We start from the raw sequence: 17,603 nt of genomic DNA, 5'->3' as shown, positions 1-17,603 counted from the left end.
AGGTCAATTCAGGAATAGGTAGAGATTCCAGATGAATATTTTGCTGGATAACAGGAAGTTGGAGGGGTAGGTAGTGGGGAAGAGCTGGGAGGAAGTGGGGGTAGTGAAATTATGATCAAAATACATCATCTAGAAACAATTTAAGTAATAAAAGAAAAATAAATGACTTAGAAAAGATACACGGAGGAACTTAATGACTTACTTTTGTAATGTTTTAAAATATACTTATTTTCCTTAATCCCAGGATAGAACTGTCTCTATAACACTGAATCTCTTGATTACTGTCTGCTTTTTTCTTTAGTCCTAGTAGCAACCCTTACATTCAACCCCAAAGCCCTTATCGCAACAAGATAATCATTTTCCTGAAGCTTCGGATAGATCAAGTAGATCCCCCAAGCATTTGGAGCAGCCTCCTCACTGCAGTAGTAGAACAGGGTGATCTCCAGTGAACTCAGCTTCTGCTTCTCTCTCCATCCTGACTAAGGAAGGTTGCATCTTTTACCCTGCAGGCTGGACGTTCTGATGTCCATGCAGAAGAGCCCAGAAGGCCAGGCCAGGGAGGCTTCACTGGCCCCATCCCTTTCATTTCTACCACAAAGGGATGTGCTAGATGACCTTTTCCTTTCCAAATTTATTTACATTTTTCTTCTTGCTTCTTCATGTCCTGGAATTGACTTCAAAGGACCACATAGATAGGCTTTTTACCCCAAGACAGAGGTAAAAAAATCTGAGAGTGGGGGAGATGAAGAAAGGGTATTTGTTCCCTAGCTGTCTTTAGTGAGGCTAGAGGGTAGCTAAGCCCTAACTAAATGACCATCTCCTCCCTCTTTTCTTTCTTTGTGGTACTTATGACTGAACCTAGGTATTTGGGCATATTGGCAAGCTCTCCACCAAGTTTATATTAAATGCCACAAACCAAATGGCCAATTTCTGAGAAAACCCAATCCCATTACTTGCCTTGGTTCTGAGAATGGCTCTCCCATTTTCTCCCTACAGCCTGGGAATGGTAATGGTGGCATCTCTTTATTCAGTCTTGGAGTTGTTCTGACTTCTTCAAACAACATGATCTCAAGGAGATTTTAATCTTAAAACTCCCCTCTGTCTGTGAGGATGCTTTCTGCTTTCTACCAAGACCGCGATTTCCTCTTCCTTTCAGCCTCTTTTAGTTAAAAGGTGCAATTATTGAAAACATTGTTTCAAGGACACTTGCAAAGAGAGGGTTGTCATCCATCTGAGTAACGCCTTGACACATCTGAATTTGGGCAACTTCTTAAATTGTGATCTGCTGCCTTCCTTCTCTGGTTCATCAAAACAGGTTTCAAAGGACTGTTGCCATGGAGTTCTTAGATTGACTCCGGGACTTAAAAAAAAAATGGCATTGGATTTTTCTGCTGAGTCAAAGGAAGATGAAGGGAATTTATACCCTGCCATATGTTTATCCTAGCAAAACTGATCAGCCGCGAGTCGGCTGTGGTAGGACACAGCTGGGCTGTGGGGACTGTGGGACACGTCTGAGGTCAACTTCAAACTGGCAGAGTCTGCTCTGCAAAGCCAGACTTACATACAATATCCTGGGTGACTCTAGGGAGCAGAGAAAACCTTGGATTTTTTTTAAATGAATTTATCTTCCAGAGAAACTGTAGCTCAACGGACTTCTGGTTTGTGAAGAGATGGGAGGTGACTGGATCAAGGTTCCCACTCGAGACCAAGTGTGAATATTTAACTGCCAGAAATGAAGGAGCGAAAGTGTCTTTCATGCTTTCATACCAGGTGAACACATAAATCACTGTCCAAACTCAGACATTTTTCAGATTGAAAGAGGGTGTTTAATTGCTCTGTGGGAACAGACATTGAGTGGGACAATATTTGGAACAATAGAGTGTGAGGACAGAAACAAACTGAGGCATGTTTTCTTCCAAGGTCAAGAGCACCTTCTGGAGAGGAGCAGTCAAAAGCATACCTACTTCTGTGATGTTGTGTCCTTTGCCCCTCTCCTGTGATGGTGGGGGGAGAAGTGGAGGGAGAGGGCCTGTGCATTAAAACCACCCTTTTCATTTATGACTCGCAGGAACCAAAGGGAGATGAAGCCGAGTGATCTGGACGAAACGACTTTCCTAAGATCCTTGTTTCTCTGCACAAGCCCACTGTTGCAGGGCGAAGCATTTGATGGAAAGAATGGGTAGGAGAAGTACTAATAGCCACTTTGTTTCTATGGAATTTTGTTTTCTGGGAAACCATTACAAAACAGAACAGAACAGCCAATCCAGGAGGTGGAGAACTGTGTATAGGTGAAACAAATAAAGAAATCAGGGAGCCTTTACGGAGGAGATCCAGTGCAGCCATTGAACACAGGACTGCTTGCTGTGGTTACACAGGATCTGTAGGTTATGCGAGAGTGATCGTAGGGTCCTATTTCAGGTTCTTCAAGACAAATATGCCAGTCTGTGCCCAAGGGTGGAATGCATCGCCATTTAAATGCCTACGGTGAAAATCTTATACCATTGTTTGTAATTGCATAAAACAAGGATATTTCGTAGTATTTCATCATCCCTTAGAACAGTGGTTCTCAACCTGGGGGTCATGAACCCTTTTGGAAGTCAATGATCCTTTCATAGGGGTCACATTATCAGCCATCCTGCGTGTCAGATAATTACACTTCATAACAGTAGCAAAATTGCAGTTATGAAGTATCAAGGAAAATAATTTCATGGTTTGGGGTTCACCACAGTATGAGGAACTGTATTAAAGGGTTGCGGTATTAGAAGGTTGAGACCCACTGCCTTGGAAGGAATGATAGATCCATTCATGCTCATGGATGTTGCCCTTTCTCACTAAATACTGATGTTACCAGAACTACCTTTCTCTTCTGTGTCTGTAGGCTCAGTTAAGGGCACATCTTTCCCCCATTCTTTCCATTTCTACTTTCTTCTACTTTCCAAATTCAGTCAATCTGGGAAGTGAGTCCAGGTTCTCTTAACAAACACAACTTGATCTGAGACAGGCCTCTATGCCAACACGTCCAGCTGACTATACCAAAGATTTCTAAAGACCTCTCTCCCAATCTGGTTTGCTAAGAATCTTGATTAAGGGCTGCTGAAATGACTCAGGAGGTAAAAAGTGCTGTTGTCAAGGCTGACTACCTGTTCTATCACTGGAACCTGTATGGTGGGGCAAGAGAACAGGCCTAGCAAGTTGTTCTTTGACCTCTACACACCCACCCTGCCATTCATGATGAGGGTCCATGCATGCAAACTCATGCATGCAACAAAGTAAACAAAGAAGTATAGAAAAAATTAAAGTATTTTTGAAATGTTGGTGTATTTTACATCTATTTATGTATAGATGTTTATTCTTATTTTTGAAGTCTGTATTCTTATATACTATTACTTTGACTTCATTTGAAAATCCTGATAAATCTCTATATCTATGAAACACTTATGGTAAAAACTCATAACCTTTATTATTATATCTGGATACACTCTCAGTATTTTTCATTTTCTTTTTAGATATATTTGCCTTATGCATTTGAGTGTTTTACCTGCATGTATATCTGTGCATTACATGTGTGTCTGGTATCTTTTGGGGTCGGAAGAGAGAGAGCATCAGATTCCCTGGGATTGGAGTAAGATGGTTAAAAGACAGCATGTGGGTACTGGGAACTGAGACCAGCTCCTCTGGAAAACTAGCAAGTGATATTAACTCCCAAACCCTCTCTCTAACCTCTGCTCAGAATTTAGAGGCCTCAGTTGATTTGGTTTTACTATAATCTATGAAGTATGTGTTACTTTTAGTCAGTTTGCAGAAGAGGAGGCTTAGAGTGGTGAAGGATCAGGCCCTGTATTTCCCAGCTGGTAAAACTGGGGTTCAAATCTTGGATGACTCTATAGATGATGCTTTCTACTATGTACACCATACAGAATACTGGACATTTGTATTTCAGGAGGATTTTAAGTGATGCTCGGGTCACTTTGGCAGAGTCTGTACAGATGGAAATGGTAACTTTCTAGAATCTCCAGGATGTGCACAGAGGAGTCTGTTGGCTTTTGTATATTCATTCTGTTGCCTCCTCTGTATGCTGTGATTACCATTGGTTAATAAAGAAATTGCTTTGGACCTACAACAAGGCAAAACTTAGCTAGGCAGGGAAAACTAAACTGAATGTTGGTAGAAAGAAAGCCGAGTCAAAGGAAGCTATGTAACCCCACTGGAGACAGAGGCCGGAACTTTACCTGGTGAGGCACAGTCACGTGGCGATACACAGATTACTAGAAATGGGTTAAATTCAGATGTAAGAGTTAGCCAAGAAGCTAGAGCTAATGGGCCAAGCAATGATTCAATTAATACAGTTTCTGTGTGGTTATTTCAGGGTTGAGCAGTTGGGAATAAACAAGCAGGCCCCTTACCACACTTCACCCTTCTCTACGTTTCACAAGGTAGTTTGCATCGTTCCTGGTCCCTGATTTCTTATTGGCCTAATACACTACGGTGATCACATTATCTCACCAGTGATTATTTTAAACACAGGCAGACACAATTTTTAGCAACAAACCACAAAGAAATTTAGTTGTGGGTCTCTCTATACATTTTTCTATGAATAGTTGGATGTTCCCTCTGACTTGAGGGAGAAGAAATAGTATTTCTGTTATTTACTAGGTACTGTACCAGTTTTTTTTTTCTAGATGCTTCCACAAATGATCTTTTATTCTTAGGGAAGAAATGGCACATTTTATTACACTCTTTCCTGGACGGAGACGCAAGAGTAGCTAATCATCTCTCCTTGACAGAATCGGCATTCAAGCTCAGACATGCATAGTTTCAAATACATCACGCTTTATGCTAGGTGCATTCACAGCAGAATGTATTTGGCAGAGGATTTTTGAGTACTTATCTGACTCAGTCTTCAAAACTGTACTCAAGTGGGGCTAGGTTCTAAGTCTGCAAAGCCATGTGTGGCAAGAGGCTTGGTTTGTCTGATGACCCTCTGAAATGGCAGTAGCCTGGATGTGTACATGTGGCCAGGATGTGATATTTATTTAGTAATGCTGGTTGGAGAATATGGCTGAGAGTTTCCTTGTGGCTAATGCCTTCCTGTCAAATTTTAATCATTTGGAGATTTTGATTTAAGTCATCGACAGACACTGCAGAGAACTCCAAGTGATTGTTATTTAGCTCAATGTTAAGCAACTGACTTCCTTTCTTTCCTGGCTGAACTCGCTGACTGATATAAGCCCAGGCTTATTTCCTTTAGGAAAAGCAGCACAATACTCACTAATAGAGATAAAATGCCATCAATTACTCAGACAAGAGATAGGTTTTCATTTCAAAAACACTGATAAATCTGATACTGCCAGTTTTGAAGAGGAATTATTTTAAAAATTTAAAGTCAGACTTTCTTTTTCTGATTATAAAGTTTCCCAATGTTGGCCCCTCTTCTATCCCCTGACTCCAGGCAAAGTCTTGCTGTGTAGCCTAAACTGGTCTTGAACTTGCTTCTTGCCTCAGTATCTTCACCTCGGTGTTACAGGTATGTACTCTTATGTTTGACTTTAGTTCAACTTGTATTTATTTTCATCATGGCTCCTAGAAAATCTGATAGATGTGGGGTTTGGTATGGAAACTTTAACACACAAGCAAAAGACCAGTAAGATAAAAAAGTACCCAAACAAAGCACTATGAGACAAAATGTCTACAAAATTATCATTGATCTCTCTCTCTCTCTCTCTCTCTCTCTCTCTCTCTCTCTCTCTCTCTCTGTGTGTGTGTGTGTGTTTTGATCATCTAATGTTGTGCATGGGGTGTATCCTTAAGTGTGGTTTATATACCCAGTGGAAAAAATACTTGGAGAGAAATATTTTTTCTTTAAAAGCTATTATCGATTGGAGATAACTTTTTGGTTAAGGATGAGAGCTTGTCTCTGTTCGCCACTCTCAGGACTGGGACCCCGTCTGGCTCGAAGCTGTGCAAGTCCTGTGCATGCCGTCATTCTCTATGAGTTCCTACTGACCCTTATTTCTTTTTCAGGTATGCTAATTTAGCTTCTATGGTTTGTTTACTTGACCCCCAAATAAAATATCTATTTGAAGGCACTGAAAATGTAAGACATTCTTTGCCCCTAGAGCTGTTAAGTTTAATGAAGAGATGCATTAGAAATACTCTTATTATAATTATGTTTAAAGCAGAATATTTATTTAAAGCAGTCATAGTAATGATTGAGCTCTATTAAATGATATGAGATACATGAGATACTAAAGGGAGGTATGATTTGTGTTTGTCAGTCTCTGTTGGAAAAGAGAGATGCTAGCTGCGAGTTTATTCTCTGGGAGTTGTTAGAGCTGTGGGTTGGATCTTCCGTTTATTTTTTTGTAACATTGGGATAAAACCAAAGGCCTTGAACATGCTAGGCAGGTACCGTATCATTGAAGTACATCTGCAATCCCTTAGCTGGGATCTTGTAATATGAAGGCATTAGCTGAGCAAATGTCAGTGGGGAAGAACACTTGAGGGAGGGGGAAGAAGCAACAGCAGGTTTGGGGAATGCAAGTCAGGGAAGCCATGGATTTATTTTTCTTCTAAAATGAGCATCGTGGCACAGCCATGATGAACCAGAAAGTGGCGTGAGGAAGGGCTGAGAAAAGAGCAAGGGCAGGCACCACAGGGCATGCCAGCATTTCAGATTTTGGTCCAGAGAGCATGACTGTCAAACAGAAGAATGAATTGCTGTGTGGAAGACAACTGAATGGAGGTAGGTGCAAAGCAAACCCGCTAGCAGGCATCTTTAGTGAGCGACGTAAGGGACGGCAGCGTGGGCAGAGTGATGACACCAGAGTTGGCAAGAGATTGGCATATTTGAGAGCTACTTTATAGAAGCTGTGGCTTGTTGCTAGATGGAAAAGGTGGACATGAGCAGTAGTCAGCATCCATGCCAATAGGTGGAATGAATGACTACGTGCACAGCTGTATCACCACCAAGATGCAAAGCCCAGGAGGAAAAGCAGAGGGAAGAGGGAGCATTAAGGCTTGGGTTGTGACAAGTGAAATTTCAGATGCCTGCAGGGTATTCAAGAGCAGATGTCATACAGGAAGGCAGAGATGCACTCTGTTGGGAATTATTGCCAAATAGAGGCTATTTGAACATATTGGCTTGAGCTGTGTTTTCTTCTCTTCTCTTTAATGTCAGGATGGCCTTGGACTTGTTTATTTGGCTCTTTAGAGTATTTGGACTGTGGCACTGGTTACAGTTTCCAGTCTCCTATTTTAATCACCCGAATTGTGTCTTACTTTGCAAACTTCTTTTTAATTACACTGTAAAGACATAGCATTTCAATAGAAAGAAGAAACTTTGACTATTTGTGTGCCTTGGCCCAGAAGCTCTTGCTCTTAGTTCTTCAACTATAAAAGAAGTACTAGTTGTTTTCAGTTTTGAAGAATTACCATACTATAATCTGACAATTATTAGTTAAGGTATGTCTAGATTTTTAAACCAACAAAGGTCTTGTTACTCAACTTTCACCACTGGGGACTTAGCAATGTTCTGAGTTAGATTTTTAAGGGATGTTGTGAAATCTACATCAGACCCTGCAATTCATGGGTAAGGCAAACACTATTCACATTAGTCCCAGATATTCCCAATACCATCTAGAAATATTTCTTCTGTATTTACGATTTTTTTTAGTATAGTTTGTGGAATAGAAGTAGAATTTTGATTTTTATCCATTGGAATAAAATCACACTTGAATAGAAAACAAACACGTCTCATTGAACATTACTGTAGGAATGGACAGTTTTCAAGCAAATCTAGGTGCTCTACATGTCATGGCGTATCCTGGTACATTATCGAGCAGGAGGCACAACTAACTTAAAGTCCTTATAGTTTTCAAAGGAAAGCTATACAAAGCATCAGCATCAGCAGCATCCTCGCCATACCTCAGTGACGGCAAAGCTTCTTTTCCCGCAGGGAACCACCTTGTACCACTTGTCATGTAGCACGTCCATGAATCCGTGAGACTTGTATTGACTGATGAGCTCAGATATATTAGACGTCAGGGGAGAGTTGGGAGGGAGTCCAATGCCGTATCCTAGAAGAAAACGCAATCTCACATGAGGTCCTCATACTTTTCTGAGAGGGGGGCCACCACACTTGTGTAATATTGCCACAGGATCTGGTAACAGGGGCATGGTGAGTCTGTACTACATTTTTTTCCCAAAGGGCTCAGGGTACACTTAAAAATGATCACCCTTGGGTCAGCTGCATCTTTGAGAAGATGCAGTGAGTCTGAGTCTGGAAAGTAGGTATGTGTAAGACATATTTGTAAAACATTTTATGACCTTCTGCCCATCTCTTTCCCATGTTTTTAGAAGCAGTCTTTAAGATCTTTACCAGGTCTGGGCTTTCTTAGCCATCTTTCCCAATAAAACTTCATGGGCTGATTAATCTTAATTGTCAGCTTGATTAGATTGAGAAGTGCCTAGAAGATTAGGAAAGTGCACACTAGTTATGTTTGTGAAGACATTTCTAGAGAAAAATAATTGATAGAGAAGCTGTTTATTTCAGTTCATGATTTCAGAGTTTTTGATCCATTAACATGGAGAAGAAATAGAAGAGTTTATTTTGACAGCCAGGAAACAGAAGGGCATGCGAGAGGATAAAATATAACCATCATATATACGCCTTTCAATAATATTGTCATATTATGAATTCATCAAGGGATTATCTATTGATTAGGTCAGAACTCTCAGAAGTCAATCACTTCTCCAAAGCCCACCAACTGGCAACCAGGTCATTAACATAAAAATTGGTAGGAGACACTACATATCCAAACCATAATACCACAAGAACAAAAAATATACCACGGGAAGTAAAAGACCACAGGGGCTTGTAATAACTAACTTCAATTGTCAAAAAATGGTGATGACAAATGTTGAAGACCATATGGAGAATAAGAATGCAACACTGATGTATTTACTTTAGAAAACAATTTGGTAATATTTCATTATAGTTAAACATTTTTATTAAGACCTAAGCACATTTCTAAACAACTTCTCCACAAGTACACGAGGAGATATGGTTAAGAACACTGTTCATAATGACAAAACTTAGAAAGACTCCAAATGCTCTTTATAAAACCATGAGTAAATAAATTGTGTAATACTTAAATGATTGGAATATTCATAGCAGAGACATGTAGGCTATTTGGGAAAATACCATTCCCCCCAAACCTGCAGTATGAATTTGTTTTGTCCATGTAAAAATAATCATGATAATTTAATATTTATTTTAAGAATACATATGAGTGGATAAAATTACAGTTAGAAAAAAATCAAGGCTGTGATAACTTAGAGATTCAAGATGGCAGTTATGCAAAGCAAAGGAAGCAGGTGAGCAGATAAGCAAAGAGAATAAAAATGGGTGTATTATCAGAGTTTTATTAACCAGCCTAGTTTATGTATTCTCACACTGCCCGGCTCCATGGCTTTCCTAACTGTTAACACACTGCTAATCACTTTGAGGAGCCTTGTGAAAGAGGCTAATTAACTACATCTTGTTTTGGTTATTAGCTCTCACAGTCAAAAAGAAAGATTTTTCTTTTTGCCCTCAAGATGATTGAGGAAGACAAATTAAAACTGCAGTTAGTTCCCTTTTCACAGATAAAGACTAAAAGGCTGTCAAAGATTCAAAGATGCTTAATGAGTCAAATACCTGCTCTGATTATTTTACTTTACAACTCAATTCCTAAGATATTAGCTTTTGTTCTTTTTTTTTAAAATGCAGATACACAGCCCATTTGAAGAATACAAGGTCAGTGATGTGGAGTAGAAATACCAAGCAGTTTTTGTGTTTTAAAGCATTGTATGTCTGTTTTTGTGATAATTTTGTTTGTTTCTTCAGAATGCAGAATCATGAAAATGATGACAAAGTCAAGCGTATAATGTGGACTTTCTATTCAAGCAGTTACTAAGAGGGCCTCCTTTGTGACTGGTGGTTTTCATTTGAAAGGAAAGACTGATGGAAATAGGACTTGAATGAGTCACTGGCATTTTCATTAAGTAATGCTTTATGTAGTTGTAACTATGCTTTTTTAAAGATTAAAAATATGTGCATTATGAATCTTACCAAAAACAATTTACCATAAAAATCCCAGCACAATTCTTTACAGACCTTGAAAGAACAATACTCAACTTCATATGGAAAAAGAAAAAACCCAGGATACTCAAAACAATCCTGTACAATAAAGGAACTTCTGGAGGCATCACCATTTCTGACTTTAAACTCTCTTATAGAGTGAAAGTAATGAAAACAGCCATGTATTGGCATAAAAACAGACAGAAGGACCAATGGAGTAGAATCAAAGACATGGATATCAATTCACACAACTACAATATTTAATTTTTGACAAAGAAGCTAAAATTATAAAATAGAAAAAGGAGGCATATTCAACAAATGGTGCTGACATAACTGGATATCAACACATAGAAGAATGCTAATAGAGTCATATCTATTAGCTCCACGCACAAAGCTCAAGTCCAAATGGACCAAAGACCTCAATATAACACCAACCACACTGAACCTCACAGAAGAGAAAGTGGGAAGTACACTTGAATGCACTGGCACAGGACACCATTTTCTAAATATAACCCCAGTAACACAGACACTGAGAGTAACAATTAATAAATGGGACTTTCTGAAACTGAGAAGCTTCTGTAAAGCAAAGAACAAGGTCAACAAGACAAAATAGTAGCCTACAGAATGGGAAAAGATCTTCACTAATCCCACATCAGACAGAGGGCTGATCTCCAACATATACAAAGAACCCAAAAAATTTAACATCAAAAGAACAAATAATCCAATAAAAAATGGAGTACAGTTCTAGACAGAGAAATCTCAACAGAAGAATCTCAAATCACTGAAAGACACCTAAGGAAATGCTAAACATCCTTAACCATCATGGAAATACAAATCAAAACAACTCTGAGATTCCATCTTACACCTGTCAGAATGGCCAAAAACAAAAACACTGATGACAGCTTATGCTAGAGAGGATGTGGAGTAAGGGGAACATTCCTCCATTGCTGGTGGGAATACAAACTTGTACAACCCCTTTGGATATCAGTATGGTGATTTCTCAGAAAATTAGGAAACAACCTTTCTGAATACCCAGCAATACCACTTTTGGGTATATACCCAAAGGAAGCTCAATCCTGCCACAAGGACATGTGCTTAACTGTGATTATAGCAGCATTCTTTGTAATAGCAAGAACCTGAAAACAACCTAGATGCTCCTCAACTGAAGAATGGATAAAGAAACTGTGGTACATTTATACAATGGAGTACTACACAGATGTAAAAATAATGACATCTTGGAATTTGCAGGTAAATGGATGGATCTAGGAAAAAACCATACTGAGTGAAGTAACCCAGACCCAGAAAGACAAATATATCTCCTCACTCATAAGTGGCTTTTAGACATAAAGCAAAGTAAAATCAGCTTGCAGTCCATGACTCCAGAGAATCTATATAACAAAGAGGACCCTAAGAGAGACATACTTGGATCTACACAGAAAGGAGAAAAAGACAAGATCTCCTGAGTAAATTGGGAGTGTGGGGGTATGAGAGAGAGAGAAGGGGAGAGTGAGGAAAGGAGGGGAATGGGGAAATGTATAGCTCAATAAAAACAATAAAAATCTCCAATGCACTAAATCTTAGCATTTTTTTTTTTTGGAGCCAGATGCGATTTCCCTTTCATGTAATTGTGAAGGAAACTGAGGCACAGAGTGCTACAGGAATGAGAACAGTGGATCAGGGATCAGCATGCCCATTGCAAAATGAGCAAACTGTAGCCTGCCTGAGCCAGCATTGTACTGATGTACTTGTGGGGGGGGACTGTCATCCAGGGATGGTGGTATCCTGTAGTGGCAGAGGGGACTTCATGGGCTCCCCAGGAGTTGCTATGTGCAGTTTGGGAGCAGAGCAGAAAAATAAAGTAACTCCAGACCTACTGCATGGGAAAGCTCACCCAGCCAGGTCTGTCCTGACTCTTTGTGTTTGCTCTGAAAATATAGCAAGTGAAAAGCCAAGTACAATGTGGGAACAAAAAAAGAACATTCATGGGGGGAAGATGATAAAGTCTAATAAAGTCTCTGGTTTACTTGTAACAAAAAAAGACCCAGCAATACCACTTCTGGGCATATGCCCAAAAGATGCAGACCCATACCACATGTACATTTGCTCAACTATGTTCATAGCAGCATTATTCGTAATAACCAGAAGCTGGAAATAACCTACACGCCCTTCTACTAAAGAATGGATAAAGAAAATGTGGTACATTTACACAATGTAATACTACTCCATGGTTAAAAAACAATCAAACAATGACTTGTTGAAATTTGTATGCGAATAGATGAAACTAGAAGAAAAACCATCTTAAGTGAGGTAACCTAGACCCAGAAAGACAAACATGATTATGTACTCACTCAAAAGTGGATATTAGATGCAAAGAAAAGGATAACCAGCCCATAGTCCTCAACCCCAGAGAAGCTGGGGACAAGGATAACCCTAAAAGAGACATACATGGATCCCCCCTGGGAAGGGGAATTAGACAAGATCTACTGAGAAAATTGGGAGTGTGGGGGTGGGGGAGGAAAGAAAAGAACATGAGGTAACAGTATGCTATTGATGGGGGAAGAACAGAGAGGGAGAGCAATGAAAGAGATATCTTGATTGTGGGAGTCTTAGGGGACTAGTGTGAAACCTGGCACCAGTGAAATTCCCAGGAATGCACAGGGGTAACCCCAGCTAAGATTCTAAGCAACAGTGGAGAGCACACCTAAACTGGCCTTTCCCATCAATCAGATGCATGCCTACCTTAATTGTCTTCCTAGACCCTTCAACCAGCAACTGATGGAAGCAGATACAGAGATCTACGGCAAAGCACTGGGTTGAGCTACTGGAGATCAGTCCAAGAGAGCGAGAAGCAATAATATGAGCAGTGGGGTCAAGACCATGATGGGGAAACCCACAGAAACAGCTGACCTGAGCTAGTGGGAAGTCACTGACTTTGGACTGACAGCAGGGGAACCTGTAGATGATCAAACTAGGCCCTCTGAATGTGGGTGACAGTTGTGTGGCCAAAGCTGTCTGTGGGGTTACTGGCAGTGGGACCAGGATTTAACCCTAGTGCTTGAACTGACTTTTTGGAGCCCATTCTTTTTGAAGAGATATCTTGTTCAGTCTGAATACAGTGGGGGAGGGCCTTGGTCCCGTCTCAAAGTGATATGTCAGACTTTGTTGACTCCCCATGGAAAGCCTTACACTGTTTGACAAGTGGATGGGAGGTGGAGTGAGGGAAAAGTGGGTGAAATGGGAGGAGGGAAGGGCACAGGAACTGGGATAGGTATATAAAATGGGAAAAGATAGTTTTTAAAAATAAATAAAAATATGCATTATGAATATCTGTATGTACGTACATGTACCATGTATGAACTTTGTACCAAGGAAACCAGAAGAGGGCACCAGATTCTCTGGATCTGTAGCTACCTGAAGAATCAACCATCTGATGTCCTCTGCAAGAGCAGTCAGTGCTCTTAACAAGCTGAGTCACCTCTCCAGCCTGTGGGTAAATTTCTAAAGAAGTTTTTATTTTCTTTAAAAAACATATTGAGATCTCCCTGGGTATTCCAAAGGGGCGGCTTCCCCCATATAAACCCTCTCTCCTCCTACCCCATTCCCGTTTTCAGCCAGGAAACACTTTCCCATCCTCTCTCCCTTTTTTGGGGCATAAAATCCTCCAACTCAGCCTGTGTGGGTGCTGCCGGGATGGGACAGTGAGTGAAAACTGGAGGGAGTTCCTTTGTTTTAATAGCCTGCCTGCAGCAAGGTAGGACTGCAGGCAAAATGATTCCTGGCCATCAAGGAGCACTGATCCTGTAGCAGAAGACCCAGTGGAGGGAAGAGCCATTGGAGAGCATCTGAAGGAAGAGATGGGCAGGTGCCAGGGCAAGAATTCCTCCAACAATCTGAAAAACAACATGAAAACACCAGATCCCAGCGATCTTATGACAGAAGGACTTGAACACCCTATTCTGGAAGAAGTGGAAAACAGTGTCATTATGAAAGCAATAGAGTCTCTTAAACAGGGTATGAATAACTCACTTAAAGAAATAGAAGACAAATATAACAAAAAGATGGAAGAAATGAGTAAGAAATGGAAGAGAAATATAACAAAAAGTTTGAAGAAATGAGTAAATTCATAAATGATACCCTGGGAAATCAAGAAAAAACAATCAAACAAGTAATGGAATCAGTTCAAGAATTGAAAACTGAAATGGAGGCAATGAAGAAAACACAAACCAAGGGCTGGCTGGATATGGAAAATCTAGGTAAACAAACAGAGACTTCAGGAACAAGCATAACCAATAGAATACAAGAGATAGAAGAACGAATCTCAGATTATGAAGACACCATAGAGGAAATAAACGCTCTGAGCAAAGAAAACAGCAAATCCAACAAATTCTCATCACAAAACATTCAGGAAATCTGGGACATAATAAAAAAACCAAATCTAAGAATAATAGGGGTAGAAGGAGAAGAATCACAGATCAAAGGTCCAGAAAATATATTCAACAAAATAATAGAAGAAAACTTTCTTAACCTAAATAACGATATTCCTATGAAGGTTCATGAAGCATCCAGAACACCGAATAGACTGGATCAGAAAAAAAATCCCCTCGCCATATAATAATGAAAACACAAAGCATTCAGATTAAAGAAAGGATATTAAGAGCTGCAAAGGAAAAAGGTCAAGTAACTTATAAGGTAAACCTATCAGACTTACACCAGACTTCTCTATGGAAACCATGAAAGCCAGACGGTCCTGAATAGAGGTACTGCAGAAACTAAGAGACCATGGATGCAAGCCCAGACTACTATACCCAGCCAAGCTATTGTTTACTATCAATGGAGAAAACAAAATATTCCAGGATAAAAACAAATTTAAACAATACGTAGCTACAAATCCAGCCTTACAGAGAATATTAGAAGGAAAATCACAACCCAAGGAATCCAACATTACCAACACTGCTTACAATAACTCAGACATCTAGCGACCCTTCACAAGCACAACTCAAAGAAGGAAAATACATACACTCTACTACCCCCCCCCCCTCAAAAAAATTACCAGAGTCAACAACCACTGGTCATTAATATCACTTAATATCAATGGACTCAACTCACCTATAAAAAGGCACAGACTTAGAGATTAGATACGAAAACAGGATCCAACATTCTGCTGTTTACAAGAAACACACCTCAACCACAAAGACAGACACCTACTCACAGTAAAGGGTTGGGAAAAGGTTTTCCAAGCAAATGGACCCAAGAAACAAGCAGGTGTGGCCATTCTAATATCTAACAAAATCGACTTCAAACTAAAATCAATCAGAAGAGATGGAGATGGACATTTCATACTCATAACAGGAACAATTCATCAGGAAGAAGTCTCAATCCTGAATATCTATGCCCCTAATATAAAGGCATGCACATATGTAAAAGAAACTCTTCTAGAACTCAAGGCAGTCATCAAACCACACACACTAATAGTAGGAGACTTCAACACACCTCTCTCACCAATGGACAGGTCAATCAGACAGAAACCTAACAGAGAAATAAGAAAATTATTGGAGATATTGAATCAAATAGACTTAACAGACATCTATAGAACACTCCACCCAAATAGGAAAGAATATACCTTCTTCTCTGCAGCTCATGGAACCTTCTCGAAAATTGACCACATACTCGGTAACAAAACAAACTTCCACAGATACAAAAAAGTATTAGTACCCACCTGTGTCTTGTCAGATCACCATGGATTAAAATTAGAATTCAATAACAATGGTACCCCCAGGAAGCCAAGAAACTCATGGAAGCTGAACAGTCAACTACTAAATCACCCCTGGGTCAAGGAAGAAATAAAGAAAGAAATTAAAGTCTTCCTTGAATTTAATGAAAATAAAGACACAATATACGCAAACCTATGGGACACTATGAAAGCAGTGCTAACAGGAAAGTTCATAGCAATAGGTGCCCAATTAAAGAAAACGGAGAAAGCACACATTGGAGACTTAACAGCACACTTGAAAGCTCTAGAAAAAAAAAAGAAGCTGATTCACCCAGGAGGAGTAGAAGACTGGAAATAATCAAACTGAGGGCTGAAATCAACAAAATAGAAACACAGAAAACAATTCAAAGAATCAATGAAACATAAAGCTGGTTCTTGGAGAAAATCAACAAGATTGACAAACCCCTATCCAAACTAATCAAATGGCAGAGAGAGAACATGCAAATTAATAAGATCAGAAATGAAAAGGGGGACATAACCACAGACACAGAGGAAATTCAGAGAATCATTAGATCTTACTATAAAAGTTTATATGCCACAAAGTTGGAAAATGTAAAAGAAACGAACTTTTTTTAGATAAGTACCATATACCAAAGTTGAATCAAGAACAGGTGAACAATCTAAATAGATCTGTTAGTCACAAAGAATTAGAAGTTGTTATCAAAAATCTCCCTACCTAAAAAGCCCAGGATGAGATGGTTTCAATGCAGAATTCTATCAGAACTTCCAGGAAGAGCTAATACCTATACTCCTGGTGTGGGAGAATTGTCTGTATTCTGTCAATCATATTTTAATAAAACGCTGATTGGCCAGGCAGACAGTATAGGTGGGAAAGACAGACAGGAAGTAGGGGTGGAGCAAAGAGACTGGGAGTATTCTGGGAAGCAGGAAACTCCCTCTGCCACTCCTGCGCAGACCACCGAAGAGGCAGCATGTAACTTGCCCAACTGAGAAATGTACGGAGCCATGTGGCTAATGTAGATAAGGATAATGGGGTAACATAAGTTATAAGAGCTAATAAGTAACCTGACCTAATTGGCCAATCAGTTTACCTTATGGAGTCTTGTGTGTGATTTTCCTTGGGAGTTGCTGGCTGTGGGGTACCAGGCGGGACAGAAACCCCAACAAGCCGGCCCCTCATGTTACATACTCCTTAATGTATTCCACAATATGGAAACAGAAGAGTCATTGCCAAACTCCTTTTATGAAGCTATAGTCACCCTGATACCCAAACCAAACAAAGACACAACCAAGAAAGAGAATTACAGGCCAATCTCACTCATGAACATCGACGCGAAAATTCTCAATAAAATACTGACAAACCGAATCCAAGAACACATTAGAAAAATTATTCATTATGATCAAGTAGGCTTCATCCCAGAGATGTAGGGCTGGTTCAACATATGCAAATCTATCAATGTAATCCATCATATAAATAAAGTGAAAGAAAAAACCATATGATCATTTCATTGGATGCTGGAAAAGCATTTGACAAAATTCAACACCCATTTATCATAAAGGTGTTGGAGAGACTGGGGATACAAGGATCATACCTAAATATAATAAAAGCAATATACAGCAAGCCGACAGCTAACATCAAATTGAATGGAGAGAAACTCAAAGCCTTTCCACTAAAATCAGGAACACGACAAGGCTGTCCACTCTCTCCATACCTCTTCAATATAGTGCTTGAAGTTCTAGCAATAGCAATAC

At 39.7% G+C, this 17,603-nt stretch overlaps 1 protein-coding gene across 1 annotated transcript in view; it reads right to left on the bottom strand.

Annotated features, from left to right (window-relative positions):
• The window catches only part of Grin3a (glutamate ionotropic receptor NMDA type subunit 3A), a 205,454-nt gene that overhangs the window by 34,562 nt on the left and 153,289 nt on the right, over positions 1-17,603 (bottom strand). The window contains exon 6 of the mRNA XM_048419746.3: positions 7,924-8,075. Within this exon, the coding sequence (XP_048275703.2) occupies positions 7,924-8,075 (152 nt within the window). The remainder of the gene's footprint in view (positions 1-7,923; positions 8,076-17,603) is intronic.

Source organism: Myodes glareolus, chromosome 16 (genome assembly GCF_982192425.1).
Source record: "Myodes glareolus chromosome 16, mMyoGla1.1, whole genome shotgun sequence".
In the NCBI taxonomy this organism is placed as follows: domain Eukaryota; kingdom Metazoa; phylum Chordata; class Mammalia; order Rodentia; family Cricetidae; genus Myodes; species Myodes glareolus.
This window is presented reverse-complemented; position numbering and strand designations above follow the sequence as displayed.